Below are 17,611 nucleotides of genomic sequence, written 5' to 3'. Positions count from 1 at the left end.
AGAAGAATGGAGGAACTTTAGATTATGTAGAGGGAAATGAAAGGGGGGGTATGAAAAATGGTAGAATGAGACAGATATCATTACCCTATGTACATGTATGATTACACAAATGATATGAATCTACATCGTGCACAACCATAGAAACAAAATGATGTACCCCATTTGTGCACAATGAATCAAAATGTAGTCTCTAAAAATAAAAAAATAAAAAAATTAATAAAGTAGAATAAAATACTTCAGGTAACATTTCTCTCCAAAAAAAGAAGAAGAAGAAGAAGAAGACTGCTACAGATTTACATGAAAGAATGGGTGAAAAAGTGCTCTCTTGTCCACTGGGATATGATGTGCTACTAGGAAATGGATTTGGGATCAGGTTCCCCAGACCAAAATCAGTATCAGAACCATTCAGAGAATAAGGAAGTAAATCAGCACTGAGATGAGACAGACTATGAAGTGGGCTTTGGATCTCTCCAAAATGTTAGAAAACTGGGAGCAGAGATACTGTCTGGGATACCTATGTATGAACGCTTCTGTCCTCCCTGGAGATAAGGATATGAACTTGCTAGTGCTTCCTATCCCACCAAAACAGCAAAACAAGTACAGCATAGCCAAAGGCCAAGGAGTAAGAACAGTTTTTCTTAACCCAGTGAGTCCTTCCTTCGCAGGACAGTATCTCTCACCGCCTGCCTCCTCAGGAATTCTGAGGCCATCAGAGGATATGCCTGCACCCCCCAAAATATCAAAGGTATCCTGTCTTGGTGGCCACATCATTTCTCTTTCTTTCTCTTTCTCCCTCTCCCTCCCTCCTTTCCCCTCTCTGTCTTCTTTCTTCCCTTCTTTCTTTCCTTCTATTTCTTCCTCTTTTTTTGTATGTGTGTTTTTAGTTTTTGTTTTTTGATACTAGGGATTGAACCCAGAGTAGCTTTTCCACTGATCCACATTCTCAACCCTTTTTATTTTTTATTTTGAGACCAGGGCTTGCTGAGATGCTGAGGCTGGCCCCAACCTTGTGGTCCTCCTGGCCTCAGCCTCCCAAGTCACTGAAATTACAGGCATATAACAGTGCACCTCTAATAAACATGTATATCCTCGGCTAATCAAAGCGGCAAGTAGGTTGGGGGTGAAGGAAAAGTGGTCTCTTCCTCCCAAGGCATGGCTTGCCAAAAACTTTATAAAATGAAGAATTGGACTATTCTAAAAGTCACTCAGTGTTATCTATGTTCTTCTGACTTTTCTAAAACACAGCATCCTTTACAGACTCACAAGTCTCCTTTTTTTTTTTTTTTTTTTTTTTGAGGAGAAAGTCAGTCACAAGAATTGTAGAGGTTGATTGAGCATCCCTTATCCAAAATTCTTGGGACCAGAAGAGTTTCAGATTTTGAATGTTTCCAGATTTGGAAATATTTGCATATTTATAATGAGATATCTTGGGGATGGGACCTAAGTCTAAACACGAAATCTGGGTTTCATATATACCTTATACATATACCCTATGGGTCCTAGGCAGCCACTGGCACCACATCCAGCCAAATTACAGATTTTATTTTCAGCATAACTCCATGTTGACTGTAAACCAGCACATGAGCTCAGGTTTGAAAAATTTTCACTTGTGTGTCATGTCAGTGTTCAAAACATTTTGGATTCTGGGGCATTTTAGAGTTTGAATTTTCAGAACAGGGAAGCTGTTAGTAGCTGGAGGGAAACAAAAAGATTTTGGCATTTGCCAGTTTTGTGGTATGGTACAAACACTCTAGCCATGGCTGATTTCCAGCTCCCAGAGAGAAGCCACAGAATTGAAGATGGGAAGAGATGTAGATGATCAGCTCACACAAGTCAGAGCAAACCGAGGAATCCCACATGCTGCCAGTTTCTAAAATGTTGTCAACACCCCACCCTGGCTTCCCTCAGCCACAAATTTAAGAGAGCCACTCTGCACCCACCTCTTTCAAAAGAATTTTTGATGTCATTCACTTCAACCTGAGATCCAGGTACTCTGAAGATCCCCTGCTGCTGGAGTCCTAAGAAACACACAGAGAAAGAAACAATAAATGTTCTGAGACCAGGGGAGTATCAGTGATTGGATTCCTTGCTTGTCTTTCTCCCTCCATCTTTTGCAAGAGAGCCATTCTCAATGACGCTCTCCTGGCAGAAGCCCAGAAATGGTCTGTGCAATTAACTACAGACCAAACGCTAGTCAAAATACTCAGACACATCCTGCTCCACGTGTCTGGCATCTCCCGTCTGGGCTTGAAGGAAAAGGCCCAAAGACATCTATATCAACACTATTACTGCCCCTACCACCCCCAGACATCTTCTTCCTCCAAGAGTTAGACTCTAGAGTACATTTTGGCCTGAGAATTAAGGAGTTTGGGAGATAAAATTACTTAGGAAAAACAATCTCTTTTTAAAAACATGTTTCTACAAAGCCATGACAAAGAGGAACCTCTGGTGCCTGACACAAAAGTATTGATGTAACAGCAGGCTGTGCCACAAGAGGGATTAAAGGACCTGCCTCATTCTAAATGGAATGAAGGGGGAGAGTCGTACTCATTCCCTGATTCCATTTTCTACATAAAACAATTCATGTTATAGTTTAGGAGGTGTTTACTCTTAAAAGACAGAATTTAGTCAAAGTTTGGGGGTACACAGAATATCCTCAATAAATGCTGACCACCTCTTTAGTTAAACAGTACTGGATTTCTAGCAGCTAAGTATCTGATTCCACCTCCTGGCTCACTCCACCCAGTAATGCTGACCTTGCTTCCCACATTAGGCCTTTCCATTCTCCAACCTCTCCACCAGGTCACTGAGCTGCTGTCCCTTCTATTTATTTGGGATGGATTTCAAATATCACCTCCTCAGAGAGGTCTTCTCTCACTACCTTAGCCAAAGCAGCACCACCCCCCCGCCACACACACACCATTCTCTATCCCCTTTGGTGAATTTCATAGCATTATCAGTACTTGTGATTTCATTACAGTCAGCCCTCTGTATGCACAGCTTCCCCATCAACTGATTCAACCAAATGCAGATTGAAAGCTTTTGAGAAAAAAATATGCCTGTACCAAACCTGTGCAGATTTTTTTTCCTGTGGTTATTCTTAAACAATAGAATATGCCAACTATTTGCATGACATTCACCTTGTATGAGTTATGATAAGCCACCTAGAGATGACTTGAAGTCTACAAGAGGTGTATGCAAATACTACACCATTTTATCTAATGGATCTGAGCATCTGTGGATTTGGTATCTGCAGGATTTGGATATTGAGGGATGACTGTGTTTATCTTTCTGCCATTAATTTCCTTGCCCTTTTATTTGGGAATGCAAACTCCCCAGGGCAGACATCATATATGTCTTGTTTACATTTCTATTTCTACTGTCCAAAACAGTGCCTGTTATATACTCAATAAACATATTTTTGGAGGAATGAGTAAGTGTATAAACAAAAGTTACCTTCTCATGACAAATGATTACCAAACCTCAGACACTGTTTCCTCCATGAGGCTTACAATTTAGTAGTATTAACTGATTTACTGACCCTGAGATTGAGTGGGAGCAAAAAACGAACTAAAATAGTCCTCCTGTCTCCTCCGTCCCTGTTCCCTCATTATCCTAAGTTCTGGGTCCCTCACCACTATCTCCTATCCCACCATGACACACAGGCTCCAAAGTCAGCACTCAAAACAACAGCTGTTCCCTGGAGCATTTTCCTCATTGGAAGCAGAATGGTGACAGGAAGTCTTCTAAGACGAATTAGAATCTCTTTTCCTACCAGAACAGTCTAGCACCTGTTCGGCAAAGAGATGAAAATACTGACCCAAGATTGATCTTACCATATAAATTGATGTATCGGATGCAGCTCTCAACTACAAGTGGTATAGCTTGTCCTGAATCCTTAAGAAAACAAAAAATGTGAGTTTTATTGGGCTTGGCAACCACCACTGGAAGAAGACACTGCAAACACAAATTATCAACTCAAGCCAGAATATTAGTACCATTGGATTAGTAGGAAAATAAGCAAGGAAGTGCTAATCCTAAAGTCTCCATGATAATTACAATAAAGAATCCTCAGTTAGTAGAGAATAAAGCATAGCTATGATAATCTGAAAGAAATGCTCTGTCTTCTTACCCAGCCAGCAAGGAATCTGGGCTCAGGAGATGTGACAGGCACATCTAGGGCATGGGAGAGGGAATCTGCCCTGTGGAGGGGGCTGGAGTCTGACCCTGAAGGTTGCTCTGCCTCCCCCTCCACTTTGCTCCAACCCAACCCTCCTCCCAGTGCTCCTGGATTCAAAGGCAAGATCAAGGCCTTGTCCCATCACTGAGGTGCCTGATGGGAGAATTAAGACGAACACGCCCTGTGGGAAGCAGGGCCGGCCCCCTTGGGTTCTTCTGAGCTCTAAGAAGGGAAGGCTAGTTCCAGACATTACAAGCTAAACAGTCAGACATGAACATTGAGACTGCAGACCCATCCACACCATCAATGGCTGGGCAAGGGGCAATTTCCTTTTAAGTTCAAAACCAGTTGACCTCTCTATTATTTTGGGTCATTTAAAGAACACAGAATTTGTTCTAAACTTTCTTTAAAAGGGGTTAAATGATGTTGCCAGCCTCCTCAGAAGGTGAGGGGACGAGAAAGCATATGCAATATGCTCTTGTAAAGGCAGCATGGATTTGGATGCGCTCCTGGCTCCTCCACACCCTGCCGGTCAGTTCTGTCCTTGCTGAAGTACAGCTGGGAGAGGAAAGGAGACGGACCCAGTGGCAACAGGTAAGTGGGCTCTGCTCTGCAAGTCAAATCTAAGACAGATTCCATCCAGTTGCAAGGGGCTCAGAGGCCTTTCTAGTAAATACCTGGTTCCTGGTTCGAGCATTTCTTCTTCCTCTGATAACAAAAAATAAACAGGCAGCAGAGCAGGAGAAAAAGAAAAGATTATGCAGGAATAAGATCAGTTAGAGTAAGCAGATCCTTCAGAGTCCGTGAATGTCGAAATGCAATGGCAGCCAGCAAAGGTCCGTGGGGCCTGCCAGTGAGCCTGCTGTGGGGAGGGCCACCGTGAGCCTCTGTCTCTCATTGGTCTTCCAGGAGCTGGCCTCAGCCAGCCTTCCAGGAGGTAGCCTTAGCTCCTTTGCCGGACACCAGTAAAGTACGGGCCTCTTTCAGTCAAAGTGCAGGAACTGTGTCTTGAACTCCGTACCATCTCCAAACTACTTCACCTCAACGAAAGGGACAACTGATTCACTGAAGGGAAGAGCCCACCTAAGTCCCCAGAAGGTAAAGTCAGCTGCCCACAGTCACACAAAAAATACACCCTTATGTCTACTCTAACACCGTCCCTGGAATTCAGCCCAGGAATCCTTGTTCTTGGTAAAAAGTTCAACTTTACAAGATGATGTTTATTGGGATCCTAGCCAGAGGGATTCCACCTGAATCTGAACTCCAAACATCTCCCCATGTTCTCCCAACACCCTGGCTCACCTTTCCTGGGTGTCTACTTGGCTTTGGCCCCCTTCCTATCCCCCCACCACCAACTTCTCCCCCAGCTCCCAAGAACTCTGCTGAAATCAAACTGGGAAAGGCCTGGAGGAAGGAGAGAAGGTGGGTCACCTTCCTGATCTAGGGGTGGAACCAGAGTCTTTGCTTTCACTAAAAGTTCCCAGTGTTCAGGGAACCTGTTGGCTCCTACTTGCCACATGGGATCAGGGATGGGTGCTGTGTCTCAATCAGGCCTGTTGAGGAGGCTGAGTTGAGAATTTGGAAGAGGTGTGACACCCAGCTGGTGCCACCTGTCCAGATCCCAGCATTTCAAAAAGCAGAATTATCTGTTACCTGACATCTGGCTAAATCTACCTCAATCCCAGAACCAAGCAAACAGACTGGCCCCAGGGCACTCTAGGGGCATTAACCTAAAGTTAATGATGACAGACAGGATTTACATTGTCCCTACACTGTGCTGGCCAGTGTTACCGAAGCATGACCTAGAAGCTCACTCCCTCCTCATCACATACTCACAAGGCAGGTCATTATCATTGTCATATCACAGAGGCAAGATGGAGACTGTTCCCTGCCCCAGAGGTGGACCTCCTGGGTCTCAAAATAGACTCTTAAAATTAAAAATAGGATCTCCTTCTGTCTGAGAACAGAAAAAAAAATCTAGGATTTTTGTAACAGTTTGATTTAAGTAGAGTCCTAGAAATTTATAAATCTAACTCCAACGGCATTGATTTATTAATAACTTGACAATGCTCCCTTGCCCTGCTGAACCCTCAGAGTCATGGAGTACCCTGAAATACTTTTCACAGATGTGGTTTTTCCAAGCTGGAACTGATTGATTGATCAACTGATCGATTGAGTGATACTGGGGATTGAACCCAGGGGACTTTACCATTGAGTTATATCCCCAGTCCTTTTTAGTTTGGAAGAGTCTCACTAAGTAGCTTAGGGCCTCACTCAGTTGTTGAGGCTGGCCTTGAACTTATGATCTCCTGCCTCAGCTTCCTGAGTTTCTGGGATTACAGGTGAGAATCACTGCACCCAGCTAAAGCTGGGGACTCTTAAATTGAATGGCCTTTCAGTTAGCACGTGAACTAGAATAGAAAATTATAGCCCATTCTTAATAGTTGAAGAACTGAATAAATTATACTGCCCTTTCACTCTCTGAAAGTTAATAATCCTTCAGAGTAAATCTGTGCTGTATGAAGCTTTGACTACCGGGCACACAGGACAAGTTTCTTGAACTGCACTGATTGTAGATGCTACAGGTACTATGTGACTATAAAGATATGCAGTAGTGTTTAACAAATATGCCTTCTTTTTTTCCAATCAAATGAGTGTTCTTCTAGCTTAGCCCCTTATGAGGCAGTGCACTTCCTCCAATGATGCTGTTAGTGTTCAGATGCTCTGGGGGCTTTTTTTCAGAGTTAGTTGAAAGGTGCCATATTCCCTTTGCCATTTCAGGTCTCCAGTGGTGTCACAAAGCTAAGCTTCGAATGCAGCTTTTTATTCCAAAGACCAAAGTGTCCATTTTAACACAGTTATAGCACCAATGATAGAGGCCAGGCAACAGGGCTCTAAAGAAGACTGGTCAAAAGTTGTCGCAGCAAAGGTGATATATTTAGAAGAAGATGGCGTCTCAAGGCAACTAGCTCAATGGGGTACACGCTCATGTGGTTGAATAAGGTCTGATGTGTTGGTTGGGGGGAATGAAGTTGGATTACTTTATAGTCACATAATACATGTAGGATCTATCTATTAAGAGAACATTTAACTCAATGGAACACCTAATTTTCAAATACTGTCAAATAAGAGTGAATTCCTCCCAAAGACTAGTGCAAATTAGGGAAATATCCCTGTCTCTGAGCCTTTGTTCCTTCTGTTCCTCCTTTCAGGGGTTTCTTCTGTCCAACTCCACAGACCAGCCCTGCATCTAGTCCTTCTCTGTTCTGAAAACCTGTGCTATACCCCATATGAATACAGAGGAAAGAGCTGGCACAGAGGCAGCCTCCATGACTCCGAAGTCATCAGCAATGTCCAAAAATGTTGTCTCCTGATTGACACCAGTCTTCTTTTCTGCAGAAAGAAGATTGACTGGGGGCAGACTCTCAAATAACTAGCAAGGATTTTGCCTATTCCCCTAAATAATAAGAATGCATGTCCACCCACCTGCTGCTCTTTGCAATACCATCACCATCTTAAATTGCCTAGAATGGTTCTATCTGGGATGGCTAGTTCTTATACCCTTTACATCGAAGGAAAAATAAAATAGGATAGAGAAATTCATCTAGCAGAAATGCTTTAATATTTAGTTTGAGGTGTCATGGGTTAACCTGTAATTCTAAAAGGACCACCTCAACTCTTCTCCCCTGTCCCAAACTAACTAAAAAGATAAAACTAGGTGGGAGAAATTCCTCTCATTCAAACTGTATACATTTCCTTTGCTGATATCTACTCAACTAAATAAACTAAAATAATTCACTGGTATAAAAACACACTGTTACCCACAGGGATTTTGTTAGGGTTGCTTTCAATCAGTCTCCTCTTGGGAGATGTGGGTGTAAAGTATAACAGGGTTTTTCCTTTCTATTTCTTCTTTCTTTTGTGGTGCTAGGGATGGAACTCAGGGCCTCCCACATGGTAGGTAAACTGCATCCCAGCCCTAGATAAGCAGGCTTTCCTAACTGTCCCTCAGGCATTAAGACTACAGATCCCGAAGCAATGAAGTGTGGCTGGCTGAGACCACAGTTCTGGCAGTTTGACCCCTCTTGGACCTGGTTGATCATGCCTTTCCCACCTATGGCTGAGAATCATGGACAGACTTAGGGGAACCTGGTCAGAACGGAGCAGCTCTGATGAAAGGTCTTCACTAAAGCTACCAGCAAGGTGCAACAAGGAGCTAGCTCAATAGGGCCTGGCCCAGGAATGGAGTGGAAAGTCAGTTGGGACACGCTGTCAGCTGGAACAGGAGGGTGGACAGAGGCTGCCATTACATTGGGCACATTCGCGGACTCCATGGCTCCCCAGCAAGTACCTTAATGAATGCTTCCATACTGCCGTTAAATAGCTTATGGCTACACACTGAAAGAGGCCTAGGTCTCCTCATTTTCTGTGGTTTAGGGGGAAGACAGGGGGGCCTAGGGGAAAACGGAACAAAAGAAATCAAGAAAGCAACAAACATAAACGCCCAACTGGGAAAGATGCTCTTAAAACCCAAAACTGGAGAACACAAATGCAAATGGAACCCCCTGCCCCCACCCCCGACACATTGGTTTCCAATGTTCCATCTGATGCTTTCGGGTGTTTTAGGAATCTTAATTTACCCACAATGCCAGGCAGGAGCAACTTTCATGGCATACAAATGCATTCTAAATTACAGTTGGCAGGGGGAGGGTATGTGTCCGAGAAACCACAGAAACTCTAATCAGAGGCCTGTTATCCTGCAAAGCTGACCAGATGGAAGGGGGATCAGGGGAGAGAGATGTAATCAATAGCCCAAGAAAGCAAGAGACTTTCAAAAATGATCGGGAGGGTTAATTTTCATTATTTTGGCTTAAATCCATCACCAAATCTCAACTCCCAATGTACCAGGGCACTCATCTTCCTAATGCTTCTTGGCATTTCAGATGCACTTGACTAATCTTTATTTCATTGATCCGAGAGCCAGGCAATTATTATTCTCATTTCCAAGATGAAGAAGCTGATGCCAGGAGGCAGGCAGAAGCTTCTTTGGGGTTCCCAGGTGAACTGGGATGATGATAATACCCTGTTCTTTAGTCAAGTACACTTTTGATTAAAGCGCTTTCAAGTCTATTATCACACTTCGCAGATGTCAACATATGGCCCCATTTTACAGGGGCAGAAACAGAGTCACAGAGAGGAAAAGTGGCAGAACCAGTCCCAAGCCTCAACCCTTTTGGTTCTATCGCCAGGGTTTTTCCTACCAGGTCACAGTGATGGAGCCTTAGAGTACCTTTTCATTTCCAGTCAAGGATTCATCCATCCCATGGGCTCAGGATGAAAGTGTCTTGCTTTGCTTTAGGATCCCCATTCCTGTGCTCTGCTTTTGGCAGCAGGGAGGGGAAATACACCACAGTTTACCAGGAACAGTGAAACAGCCACAAGCACCAGGCCTGTTTCCAGAGTTGCTTACCATGCATAGGCCTGTGTGGCTTATTTGCTCATTTTGTCACCCAAACTGGCCCGAATCAAGACTGCCACATTTCCTGGGCAAAGGTTTTTTTGAGGCTAGGAGGAGGGCCCCTAATCAAGAGAGGCAGTTCCTTTTCAAATAGCTAGGTTCCAAATTTGGGGAGCACCAAGTGGGGACTCAGCCAGACACAGAGAATATCTACACATGACAAGCAAAGCCCTGGTCCCCCAAGTCTTGATTGATATCTGTGGGCAAGAAGGTACAGACAATCAAAACAAAGGAGGCTCATGCTGCCTCTCTCAGTGGGCTTGCTGTACCTGTCTCCTGGAGCAGGCCAGCCTAGGGGACTCTAACCAACTCTTCCCAGGGGTCTGAGCATTGAGCAAATTCCGCTAAGCTCCAGGGCATGCATGGGCAAAGACATCTCCAACTAGCATGCCACCCAACAGTGGAACCAAAATAACAGCACAGACCAAAATATTGTAAAAAAACAAAAAACAACAAACAAGAGTATTTCGAGCCCATCTTGGATCTATGTCAATTTGGTTAGCTAAGTCCTTGTCATTTCTTTTTCAAAAATTACTTATTTTCTGATGCTGTGTGGACATAAGGAGGGGTGGGATTTCTTACAGTGGATTTGGTTTTGAATTTCCAAATGCAAAAAGCCAAAAGAGAGTGCCCAAAATGTGACCCGAGGCCACAGGTTTTAAGTTTGGGGATCAGAAATAACTTGAGGATAGCAATGTTGTCAGCTTGGTTTAGACCATTTCCTTATCCCACATCGAGGATGACAACCCTTTGAGGCCGGCAAGAACAGCTGAACCCAATTCACTCAGAAGGCAAATGAGTCCAGGGCGATGAAAGGACGCCCCTGGCCACACAAATCAAATGTGATTGAAGCTGGGGTAGAATGCTGCTCTCCCTACTCAAGACTCCAGTGTGACGGTGACATGGAGAAAGTGATTTTATCACAGAACAGACAGCAGTGATATCAAATTATCTACTAAATGCTCGTGGTCAGCAAGAATGGAGACTCCTGGTGCTGGTGATGGACAACCAGGATCAAAATCTCTAGGGTGCCCAATTGGAGGGGTTTCCTTACCATAAGTCCTAAGCGTTTTGTTTTTGTTTCTGTTTTAAGATACTTTATGCAAAGTGGAATAAAAGGAAAATAGGATATCCTTCCCCATTTTCCCTGCCCAATCCAGAAAGCAAAGGACCTTTGCATCATGCCAGGACTTTTCTCTCTGTGTGGTGCTCTGTGCACTGACTGGAATCTCTGACAGGGAAACGTAGCTATCCCAACTTTGCAAGAGATCAAATCTGTATTGACTTACTGAAGTGCTGGGTGGGGCACAAAGTGGGGAGCAGGGGAACAGCTCAGCCAAGGAAAGTGGGGCAGCCTAAGCCTTCCATCTCTTCTGCTGCTCAGTTGCAGAGCAAAAAGGAAAGAAAGAGAGAGAAAGAAAGAAAGAAAGGCAGGCAGGGAAAACAGGGACAGAGAAAGCCACAGAGAGGAAGAAAGAGAAACCAGAGACCAAAGTCCCCTTTCTGCCTTTCGACCAAGATGAAAATCAATATATGTTGGCAACACAGGTGTTGGCTTAAAATTATTTTGTGACCCAAAGGCTGTCATTAGAAATTTCCTTAGAAACCCAACAGACAGTCAAATCCAAAATGGTGGTGACACTGAGGTTCAATGCAGCAAAGCTCTTGGAGGATGTGCCTGGGTGTATGCTGAGTGGCATCTGTTTAGACCTAATGTCGAGTAATTACACCTCTAATCCAGACCACAGGGCATGTCCACCTGGGTCAGGGAGGCTAACTTTGTTTAAATAACAATAATTACAAATTCATGGTTGCCCATGGCTTTGCCATTTATGAAATACTTTTTAAGTGCAATATCACATCTGGGCAGCCTAAGTTATTGTTATTATAAATTTGGTCTATTCAAAGATAAGGTTCTCAAGTGTGAGAAAATACAACATGTTGCATCTCATGTGCAAAAACTGGCCCATCTAGACACGGTTACCAGCAACCTGGCTGAGCAAACCCGCTCAAATGACCATCCCAAATGACAAGGACTGTGTGCAAGAGTCTATGGAAGGTGCAGAGTCAGATTACAGAGACATTTCACCCAGGGCCTTCTGTGATTAATTTTAAAACCATTTCTAAGTTGGTAACAAGTTCAACACATTAAATAATGATTGTGGAGACAAGAGCATGCTTTTAGTTTATGAACAAAGTTAGCTTTGACCTTAGCCAGGAGCCAGAGTCTACCTACATCCTGCTAGGTCTACAGTTTAGTGGCAAGGTATCTAAGTGGGAGGTCTGGTAACCTCAGTTTGGATTTCCCAAGTCCTTGGACAAAGTGGGTGTAGAAGACAAGGCCTCAGAAGGCTTCATGTAAATTTTTTTAGAAGAAAAAAACAACCCTCAACATTCCCCCATGGGAGGAGACCTGGGCCAAGGGTTTGTTTATAAATCTCCTCTCCTGCAATCTGCTGGAGCAATCTTCTCCTGCCTAAACCCTAGGAATGAGGAGGAAGTAAGGAATGGCTCCATTCATATCCATCTGTTCCACTATTTGCAGATTTTGGTATAAAATATGGTTTCTGTGTTTTGGGATTATAACTTCTTCTTGCCAGAAAAAAAGTAATAATAATAAGTTTGTTTCTGAAAGATTCTTCGAAAGTGACCCTACACATCTGCTGCCCCATATGTGGGAAGGTCCTTGCCTGGTGTGAATCATTTTGATGTTCCCAAATTCCCAGGCCAGAGGAACAGCTGCACAGGCTGAATTTCTGGAAAGCCCTCATCCAAGACTCTTAAAAGTCCAGAGCTTTCCAAGTCTCTGCCCTGCCTATTCCCTTCCCAAGCAGCAGGGAGGAGTTGGGGGATCATGTTTGCTCTTGCCAAGTAGAACAGCTTTCCAGGATTCTGGGCCACTGGGAAGAACATGTGTGAAAGGAAAGAATGTCATCAGGTCACTGGGCCCAGAAAGTGAGGCAAAAAGTGCCTCTCAACTCTGGCAAAGTGCAGGCCTTCCGGCCACTGCCTGAGTTCATGTAGGGCAGCCTCACAGCTCTTGCTGAAAACTCTGAAATCAGTGGGCTCCAAGGAACAACCCAGGTGGTGACAGAGCTGCTTATGGTTCTAAGCTCTAGGCTCTTGGAAAGCAGAGGCAAGTGAGCCCATGAGCTCTCAGCTACTGAGGCAAAGTGTTCACTGGCTCTGGTGTGCTCAGGGAAAAGTGCAAAGGGTAATGTTGAACAAGCTGGAGAGAAAGCAGAAATTGCCCATTTGTTACTTTCCACAACAGACCATCCAGGTGCTGATGGGGTCCAAGCCAGGGTATGAGCAGCGCCAGTGTGTGAGCACGCATCTGTGTGTGCACGCGCGCATGCATATGCCCAGATGTGCACAATACCAGCCGACCACAAAACCTGGCTTGACGAACCCAGATTGAGGCTGGGCCGTTCACTTAGAGGTTACTTAAGAAAAGAGAGGGGGTCAACAGCCTCTACTGGCTGTCCTCTGTGGCTCTAAGGTAGATATTGCTGTCCCACTCAATGGACAGTGCAAAGGGAAAATGTCCCACTGCCCCACAGCAGCTCTGACAGAGCCTCCCTCCCAGGGGGCATGGCTTTGCCACTCCAGTGCTAGAACAAGCGAAGCAACCTCCAACCTCCATGGCCTCTGTGCCTTCCCTCAGCACCCACAGCACCCCAGCTGGTGAAGAGTGCCCCAGCTTCCCCAGCTCCCAGCAGGCTATGCCTCCCCAGTCATCCCACACCCAAACTCAGGCAGTGAATAAAAGAAAACAAGATTTTCCAACTCTCACCTGGTGGTGCCGCATTCTGCTCTCTCTCCTGGGGAGAAAAAGTATATGTTGATGTTTAATTGGCATTTTTTTTTTTTTTTTAACCAGAGAACATTCATTTCTTTTCCCCAAAAAAACAAAAAAGACTTTACAGTCACCGTTCCCACCACCTGCCCAGACAACCACCAATCTATTCTCAACCTCTACAGGTTTGCCTGGACAATGACAGAATCACTCCATATGTGGCCTTCTGCACTCTGGCACCTTTCATTTAGCATAATGTTTTGAGGTTCATATACCTACCTTGATTAAATAATTCATTTCTTTTTTTGGTTGAATAATGTTTCATTGTATGAACAGACCAAATTTTCTTTATTCATTCACTTGCCGGTTATCCTTTCAGTACCTCACACCTTAAATCAAATACACTGTTTCCATGTCCCAAACAAAGTCCTACCCAAGTCTTCAAAATCTTGATAAACGGGCCATCCACCCACTTGTTTAAGCCAGAAGTGTAAGAATCATCCTTGAAAACTCTTTCCTTCTTCAATCTGCCCGCTTCCTTCTATCTCGATAGAGCTTGGACCATGTTCCTTCTACTCAGTTTATGTATGCACTGTGATCCATCCTGGACTCCTCAGGATGGTGAGTAATAAATCTCTTTTTAAACTGCAAATCATATCATGCCATTCTCTTGCTTAGAACCTGCCCATAACCTCCCATTGCACAAAGAAGAAAATTCAAGCCTCTTACTGTTTTTTAAAGGCTCTTCAGATCTGAGTTGATCCTGTGAGCTACTACTGCAACTATCTGGATTACTTTCTCTTTTGAGCACCATGTTCCTGACACAAATTCTTTCTGCATGGTCCTCAAACAGGCTTTTGCATTTACTTCCTGGAATTCTTGCTTGTCTGGCTTCTGCTGCCTTCTGGGTCTCACCCATATATTCTCTACCTCAGTCCAAATATGTCATTGATGGATTTATCACAATTATGCCTTTTTACTCAATATAGTCATGAGCTGCATAATGATGTTTTGGTCAGTGATAGAATGAAAGTGATCCTATAAGATTATAATGCAGCCAAAAAATGTCCATCACCTGGTGACATCATAACCATCACGATATCATTGCTATACAATGCATTTCTCACATATTTTTAAATTTTTTTAGTTGTCAATGGACTTTTATTTTATATGTGGTGCTGAGAACTGAACCCAGTGCCTCATGCATGCTAGGCAAGTGCTCTACCACAGTCCCAGGCCCCATTTCTCACATGTTTGTGGCAATGCTGGTGTGAACCTACGACCCTGCCAATCATGTAAAAGTGAAGCACTTACAATTATGTATAGTACATAATTCCTGGTAATGATAATAAACAACTACATTACTCAGGTATGTATTTACTATAGTATATATTAAATATACATATATATATATATTTTATTTATATATATATATATATATTTTTTTTTTTTTTTGGTACCAGGGATGCAACCCAGAGGCACTTAACCACTGAGCCACATACCCAGCCCTTTTTTTTATTTTTATTTTTTTATTTTGAGACAGGGTCTCGCTAAGTTGCTTAGGGCTTTGTTAAGTTGCTGAGGCTAGCTTCAAACCTATAATCCTCTTGCCTCAGCCTCCTGCACTGCTGAGGCCGTGCACCATCATGCATAGCTTAGTATGCTTTTAAAAATTATTTTAGAATGTACTCCTACTGAACAAAAGTCGAGTATAAAACAGTATACTGTGTTACTCTGGCAGCAGCCTCAGGTGTTTTGTGTTCAGTGTCTTAATCATGTCATTTTCTCTTTTGCTTGATTTAATCTCATGTTGCCTTGTTCATCATGGCCCTAAGAGTGGGCTTTCATATATATATATATATGTATGTATATTCTATGTATGGTCTAGTCTCCTACTCTGAGAATGGCAAATTTGTATAAGAGCACTCCATGATGTCTGCACAATGGCGAAATCACCTAATGGTACGTTTCTCAGAACCTATCTCCATCATGAAGTGATGCATGACTACAGTTTGCTGAGGTCTCCTCCCCATGAGGGTAGGGACCTTATCTGTCTTGTATGTCACAGCATCCCCAGGCCTGGTCATGCACAGTGCATGAGCAGATCGATAAGGAGGGGAGGAAAGAAGGGAAGAGGCAGGAATCAAAGGGTTTAGGACATGGGATTAGAATGTCAGAACACACTCAAGGCAGACCTTCCTCTTTGTAAGGAATCTAACATATCTAACATATGATCCTTCAACTTTTGTTTGTTTTTGTATTTGGTACCAGGTATTGAACCTAGGGATGCTCTATCACTGAGCTACTTTCCCAGTCCCTTTTATATTTTATTCTGAACCAGTGTCTTGCCAAGTTGCTTAGGACCTCACTAAGTTGCTGAGGCTGGCCTTGAACTTGCCATCCTCCTGCCTTAATATCCCAAGTTGCTGGGATTGCAGGCATGTGTCACTGTCCTTCAGCTTTATAGTCACATGCTGGCTCTTAAGAGCCCCATTATCAACATCTTTAGGAATAAGGTATCTCAACTTCTAACAAATGTCAGAAATCAAAAAATGTGCTGTTCCTAACTTCCTAAAGCCTGCTGAGATTTTTAAGACATATATTTTATAGTTAGTACCTGGGTCATTTTCTCGAAGGTCAGACTGTCTAGTCCTGATGGCCGTTTCGCTCTATCATGGGCTATTAAGTTTGGGCCTGAAAGGTTTATCCCATCCCTGTTATAGGCAATGCATTTATTAATCCTTGAGGGACCTTAGTAACCTGAAAAACCACCTTATCAGGGTATAAGCCCTGGAGCTTACAGAATACCCAAACCTCAGAGCAATAAAAAGGTCATAGATCCAAAACTTGTGATAAATTGAGATGATGATAAATGGAGAGTTCTCTGTCCAATAAAATGACATAGCAATAGCCAAGGGCAAAAAAGGATGTGTGTGTTCTTGTTCCCAAATGTGCCAGCAGCATCATTTGTAACAGGGAACCTAGCTGCTTTTATATTTGTGTGCCTGAGGTCAATCACATTAAGAAATTCACTTCTAATCAAAGGTGGCCAAAAGGCCCTTGTGCTTCCTGTAACTTTTCTTTGAACCTGCTGCCCAAAGGGCACCTACTACCTAATGACTACTTGACCTTGGCCTTCCCCCATATCCTAACCTAAGACACATGATTACCTTCTATTTTCTACACCCAGACTAGACCCAATTTTCCCAGCTTCCCAGTCTTGGCAGGCAGGTCCGGTACCAGGCCCCATTCTGCCAAGGGCTCAGGGTCTCAAGCTTAAACAGTTCAGCAGACCCAGGGAACACAACAGGATCTAGTGGGGAACGTGGCCCCTCCTGGGGAATTCTGCCACCCAACTCACCTTCACCCAGCGTCTGCTTGAGTAAGTCGTGCTTGGCCTGCAGCTTGGTGATGAGGTTGCTCCCATTCACATATTCTTTAAATTTCTGTAAGACACAGAGCAAAAGGAAGTGAGGGGACAAGAGCTGGAATCTCTCCCTTTGGAACTGACCACTGGGCAGGGAGATCAGGTCATCTTCCAGGAACCCCGGCCTTTGCATCTGCTCCTAGCTCTCCAAGTGGCTGCCTGTCCCTGGGGGACACTAGTAGACTTTCAGGTAGGGCCTGGGAGCACAAAGGAAGCCCAGGAGGAGAGGAGCAGTGAAATCTGTCTTTCTTAGGTAAAGGCTGTGGGTAACACCAAGCAAAGGGCTTCTTTGGCTATCAAAGCTCTGCTGTGTTTCTGGGCCAAGAACAACAAAAATGGGGGCCATCCTGATGGCCAGGCAGCTACAGTTAGAGAGCTGGCAAAGAGGAACCAGAGAGCAAGTCTTTTCTTCATCTTGCCACACTAAAAGAGGAAAGGTTTTGCAGGCCCTGAAGAGACTTTCCTATTAAGAGAGCCCAAAGTGCATTGGGAAATATGATTCTCTTCTTCCTGTGGATAAGGCAAAGAGGTAGGCACAGAAAAGTGACTTACCAAGGTACCACAGAAAGGCAATAGTGGCCAGGACTAGCCCCAGGCTGCCTTCTAGGTTATGCTCAGTGCAGTATGGGGCAGTACTGAGGGACAAGAACCTTCTAGGACAGAAACATAATCACCTGCCCATGCTCG

The 17,611-nt window shown here is 44.0% G+C and overlaps 1 protein-coding gene across 5 annotated transcripts in view; it reads right to left on the bottom strand.

Moving 5' to 3' along the window:
- Positions 1–17,611, bottom strand: part of SRGAP3 (SLIT-ROBO Rho GTPase activating protein 3) — a 257,580-nt gene that overhangs the window by 35,567 nt on the left and 204,402 nt on the right. For 2 of the 5 annotated variants that reach the window (XM_079122072.1, XM_079122075.1), the window contains exons 10-15: positions 16,859–16,943; positions 13,495–13,522; positions 10,988–11,074; positions 4,858–4,888; positions 3,837–3,897; positions 1,941–2,018 (exon numbers count right to left, since the gene is read on the bottom strand). In XM_079122072.1, coding sequence (XP_078978198.1) covers positions 1,941–2,018; positions 3,837–3,897; positions 4,858–4,888; positions 10,988–11,074; positions 13,495–13,522; positions 16,859–16,943 — 370 coding nt within the window. Of the gene's footprint in view, positions 1–1,940; positions 2,019–3,836; positions 3,898–4,857; positions 4,889–8,531; positions 8,635–10,987; positions 11,075–13,494; positions 13,523–16,858; positions 16,944–17,611 lie in introns of all 5 variants that reach the window. The other 3 variants (XM_079122073.1, XM_079122074.1, XR_013760829.1) reach the window with 3 other exon arrangements.

Source organism: Sciurus vulgaris, assembly GCF_902686455.1.
Source record: "Sciurus vulgaris genome assembly, chromosome: 19".
Lineage (NCBI taxonomy): Eukaryota > Metazoa > Chordata > Mammalia > Rodentia > Sciuridae > Sciurus > Sciurus vulgaris.
Note: the sequence above shows the minus strand (reverse complement) of the source record. Positions and strands in the feature narration are given on the sequence as shown.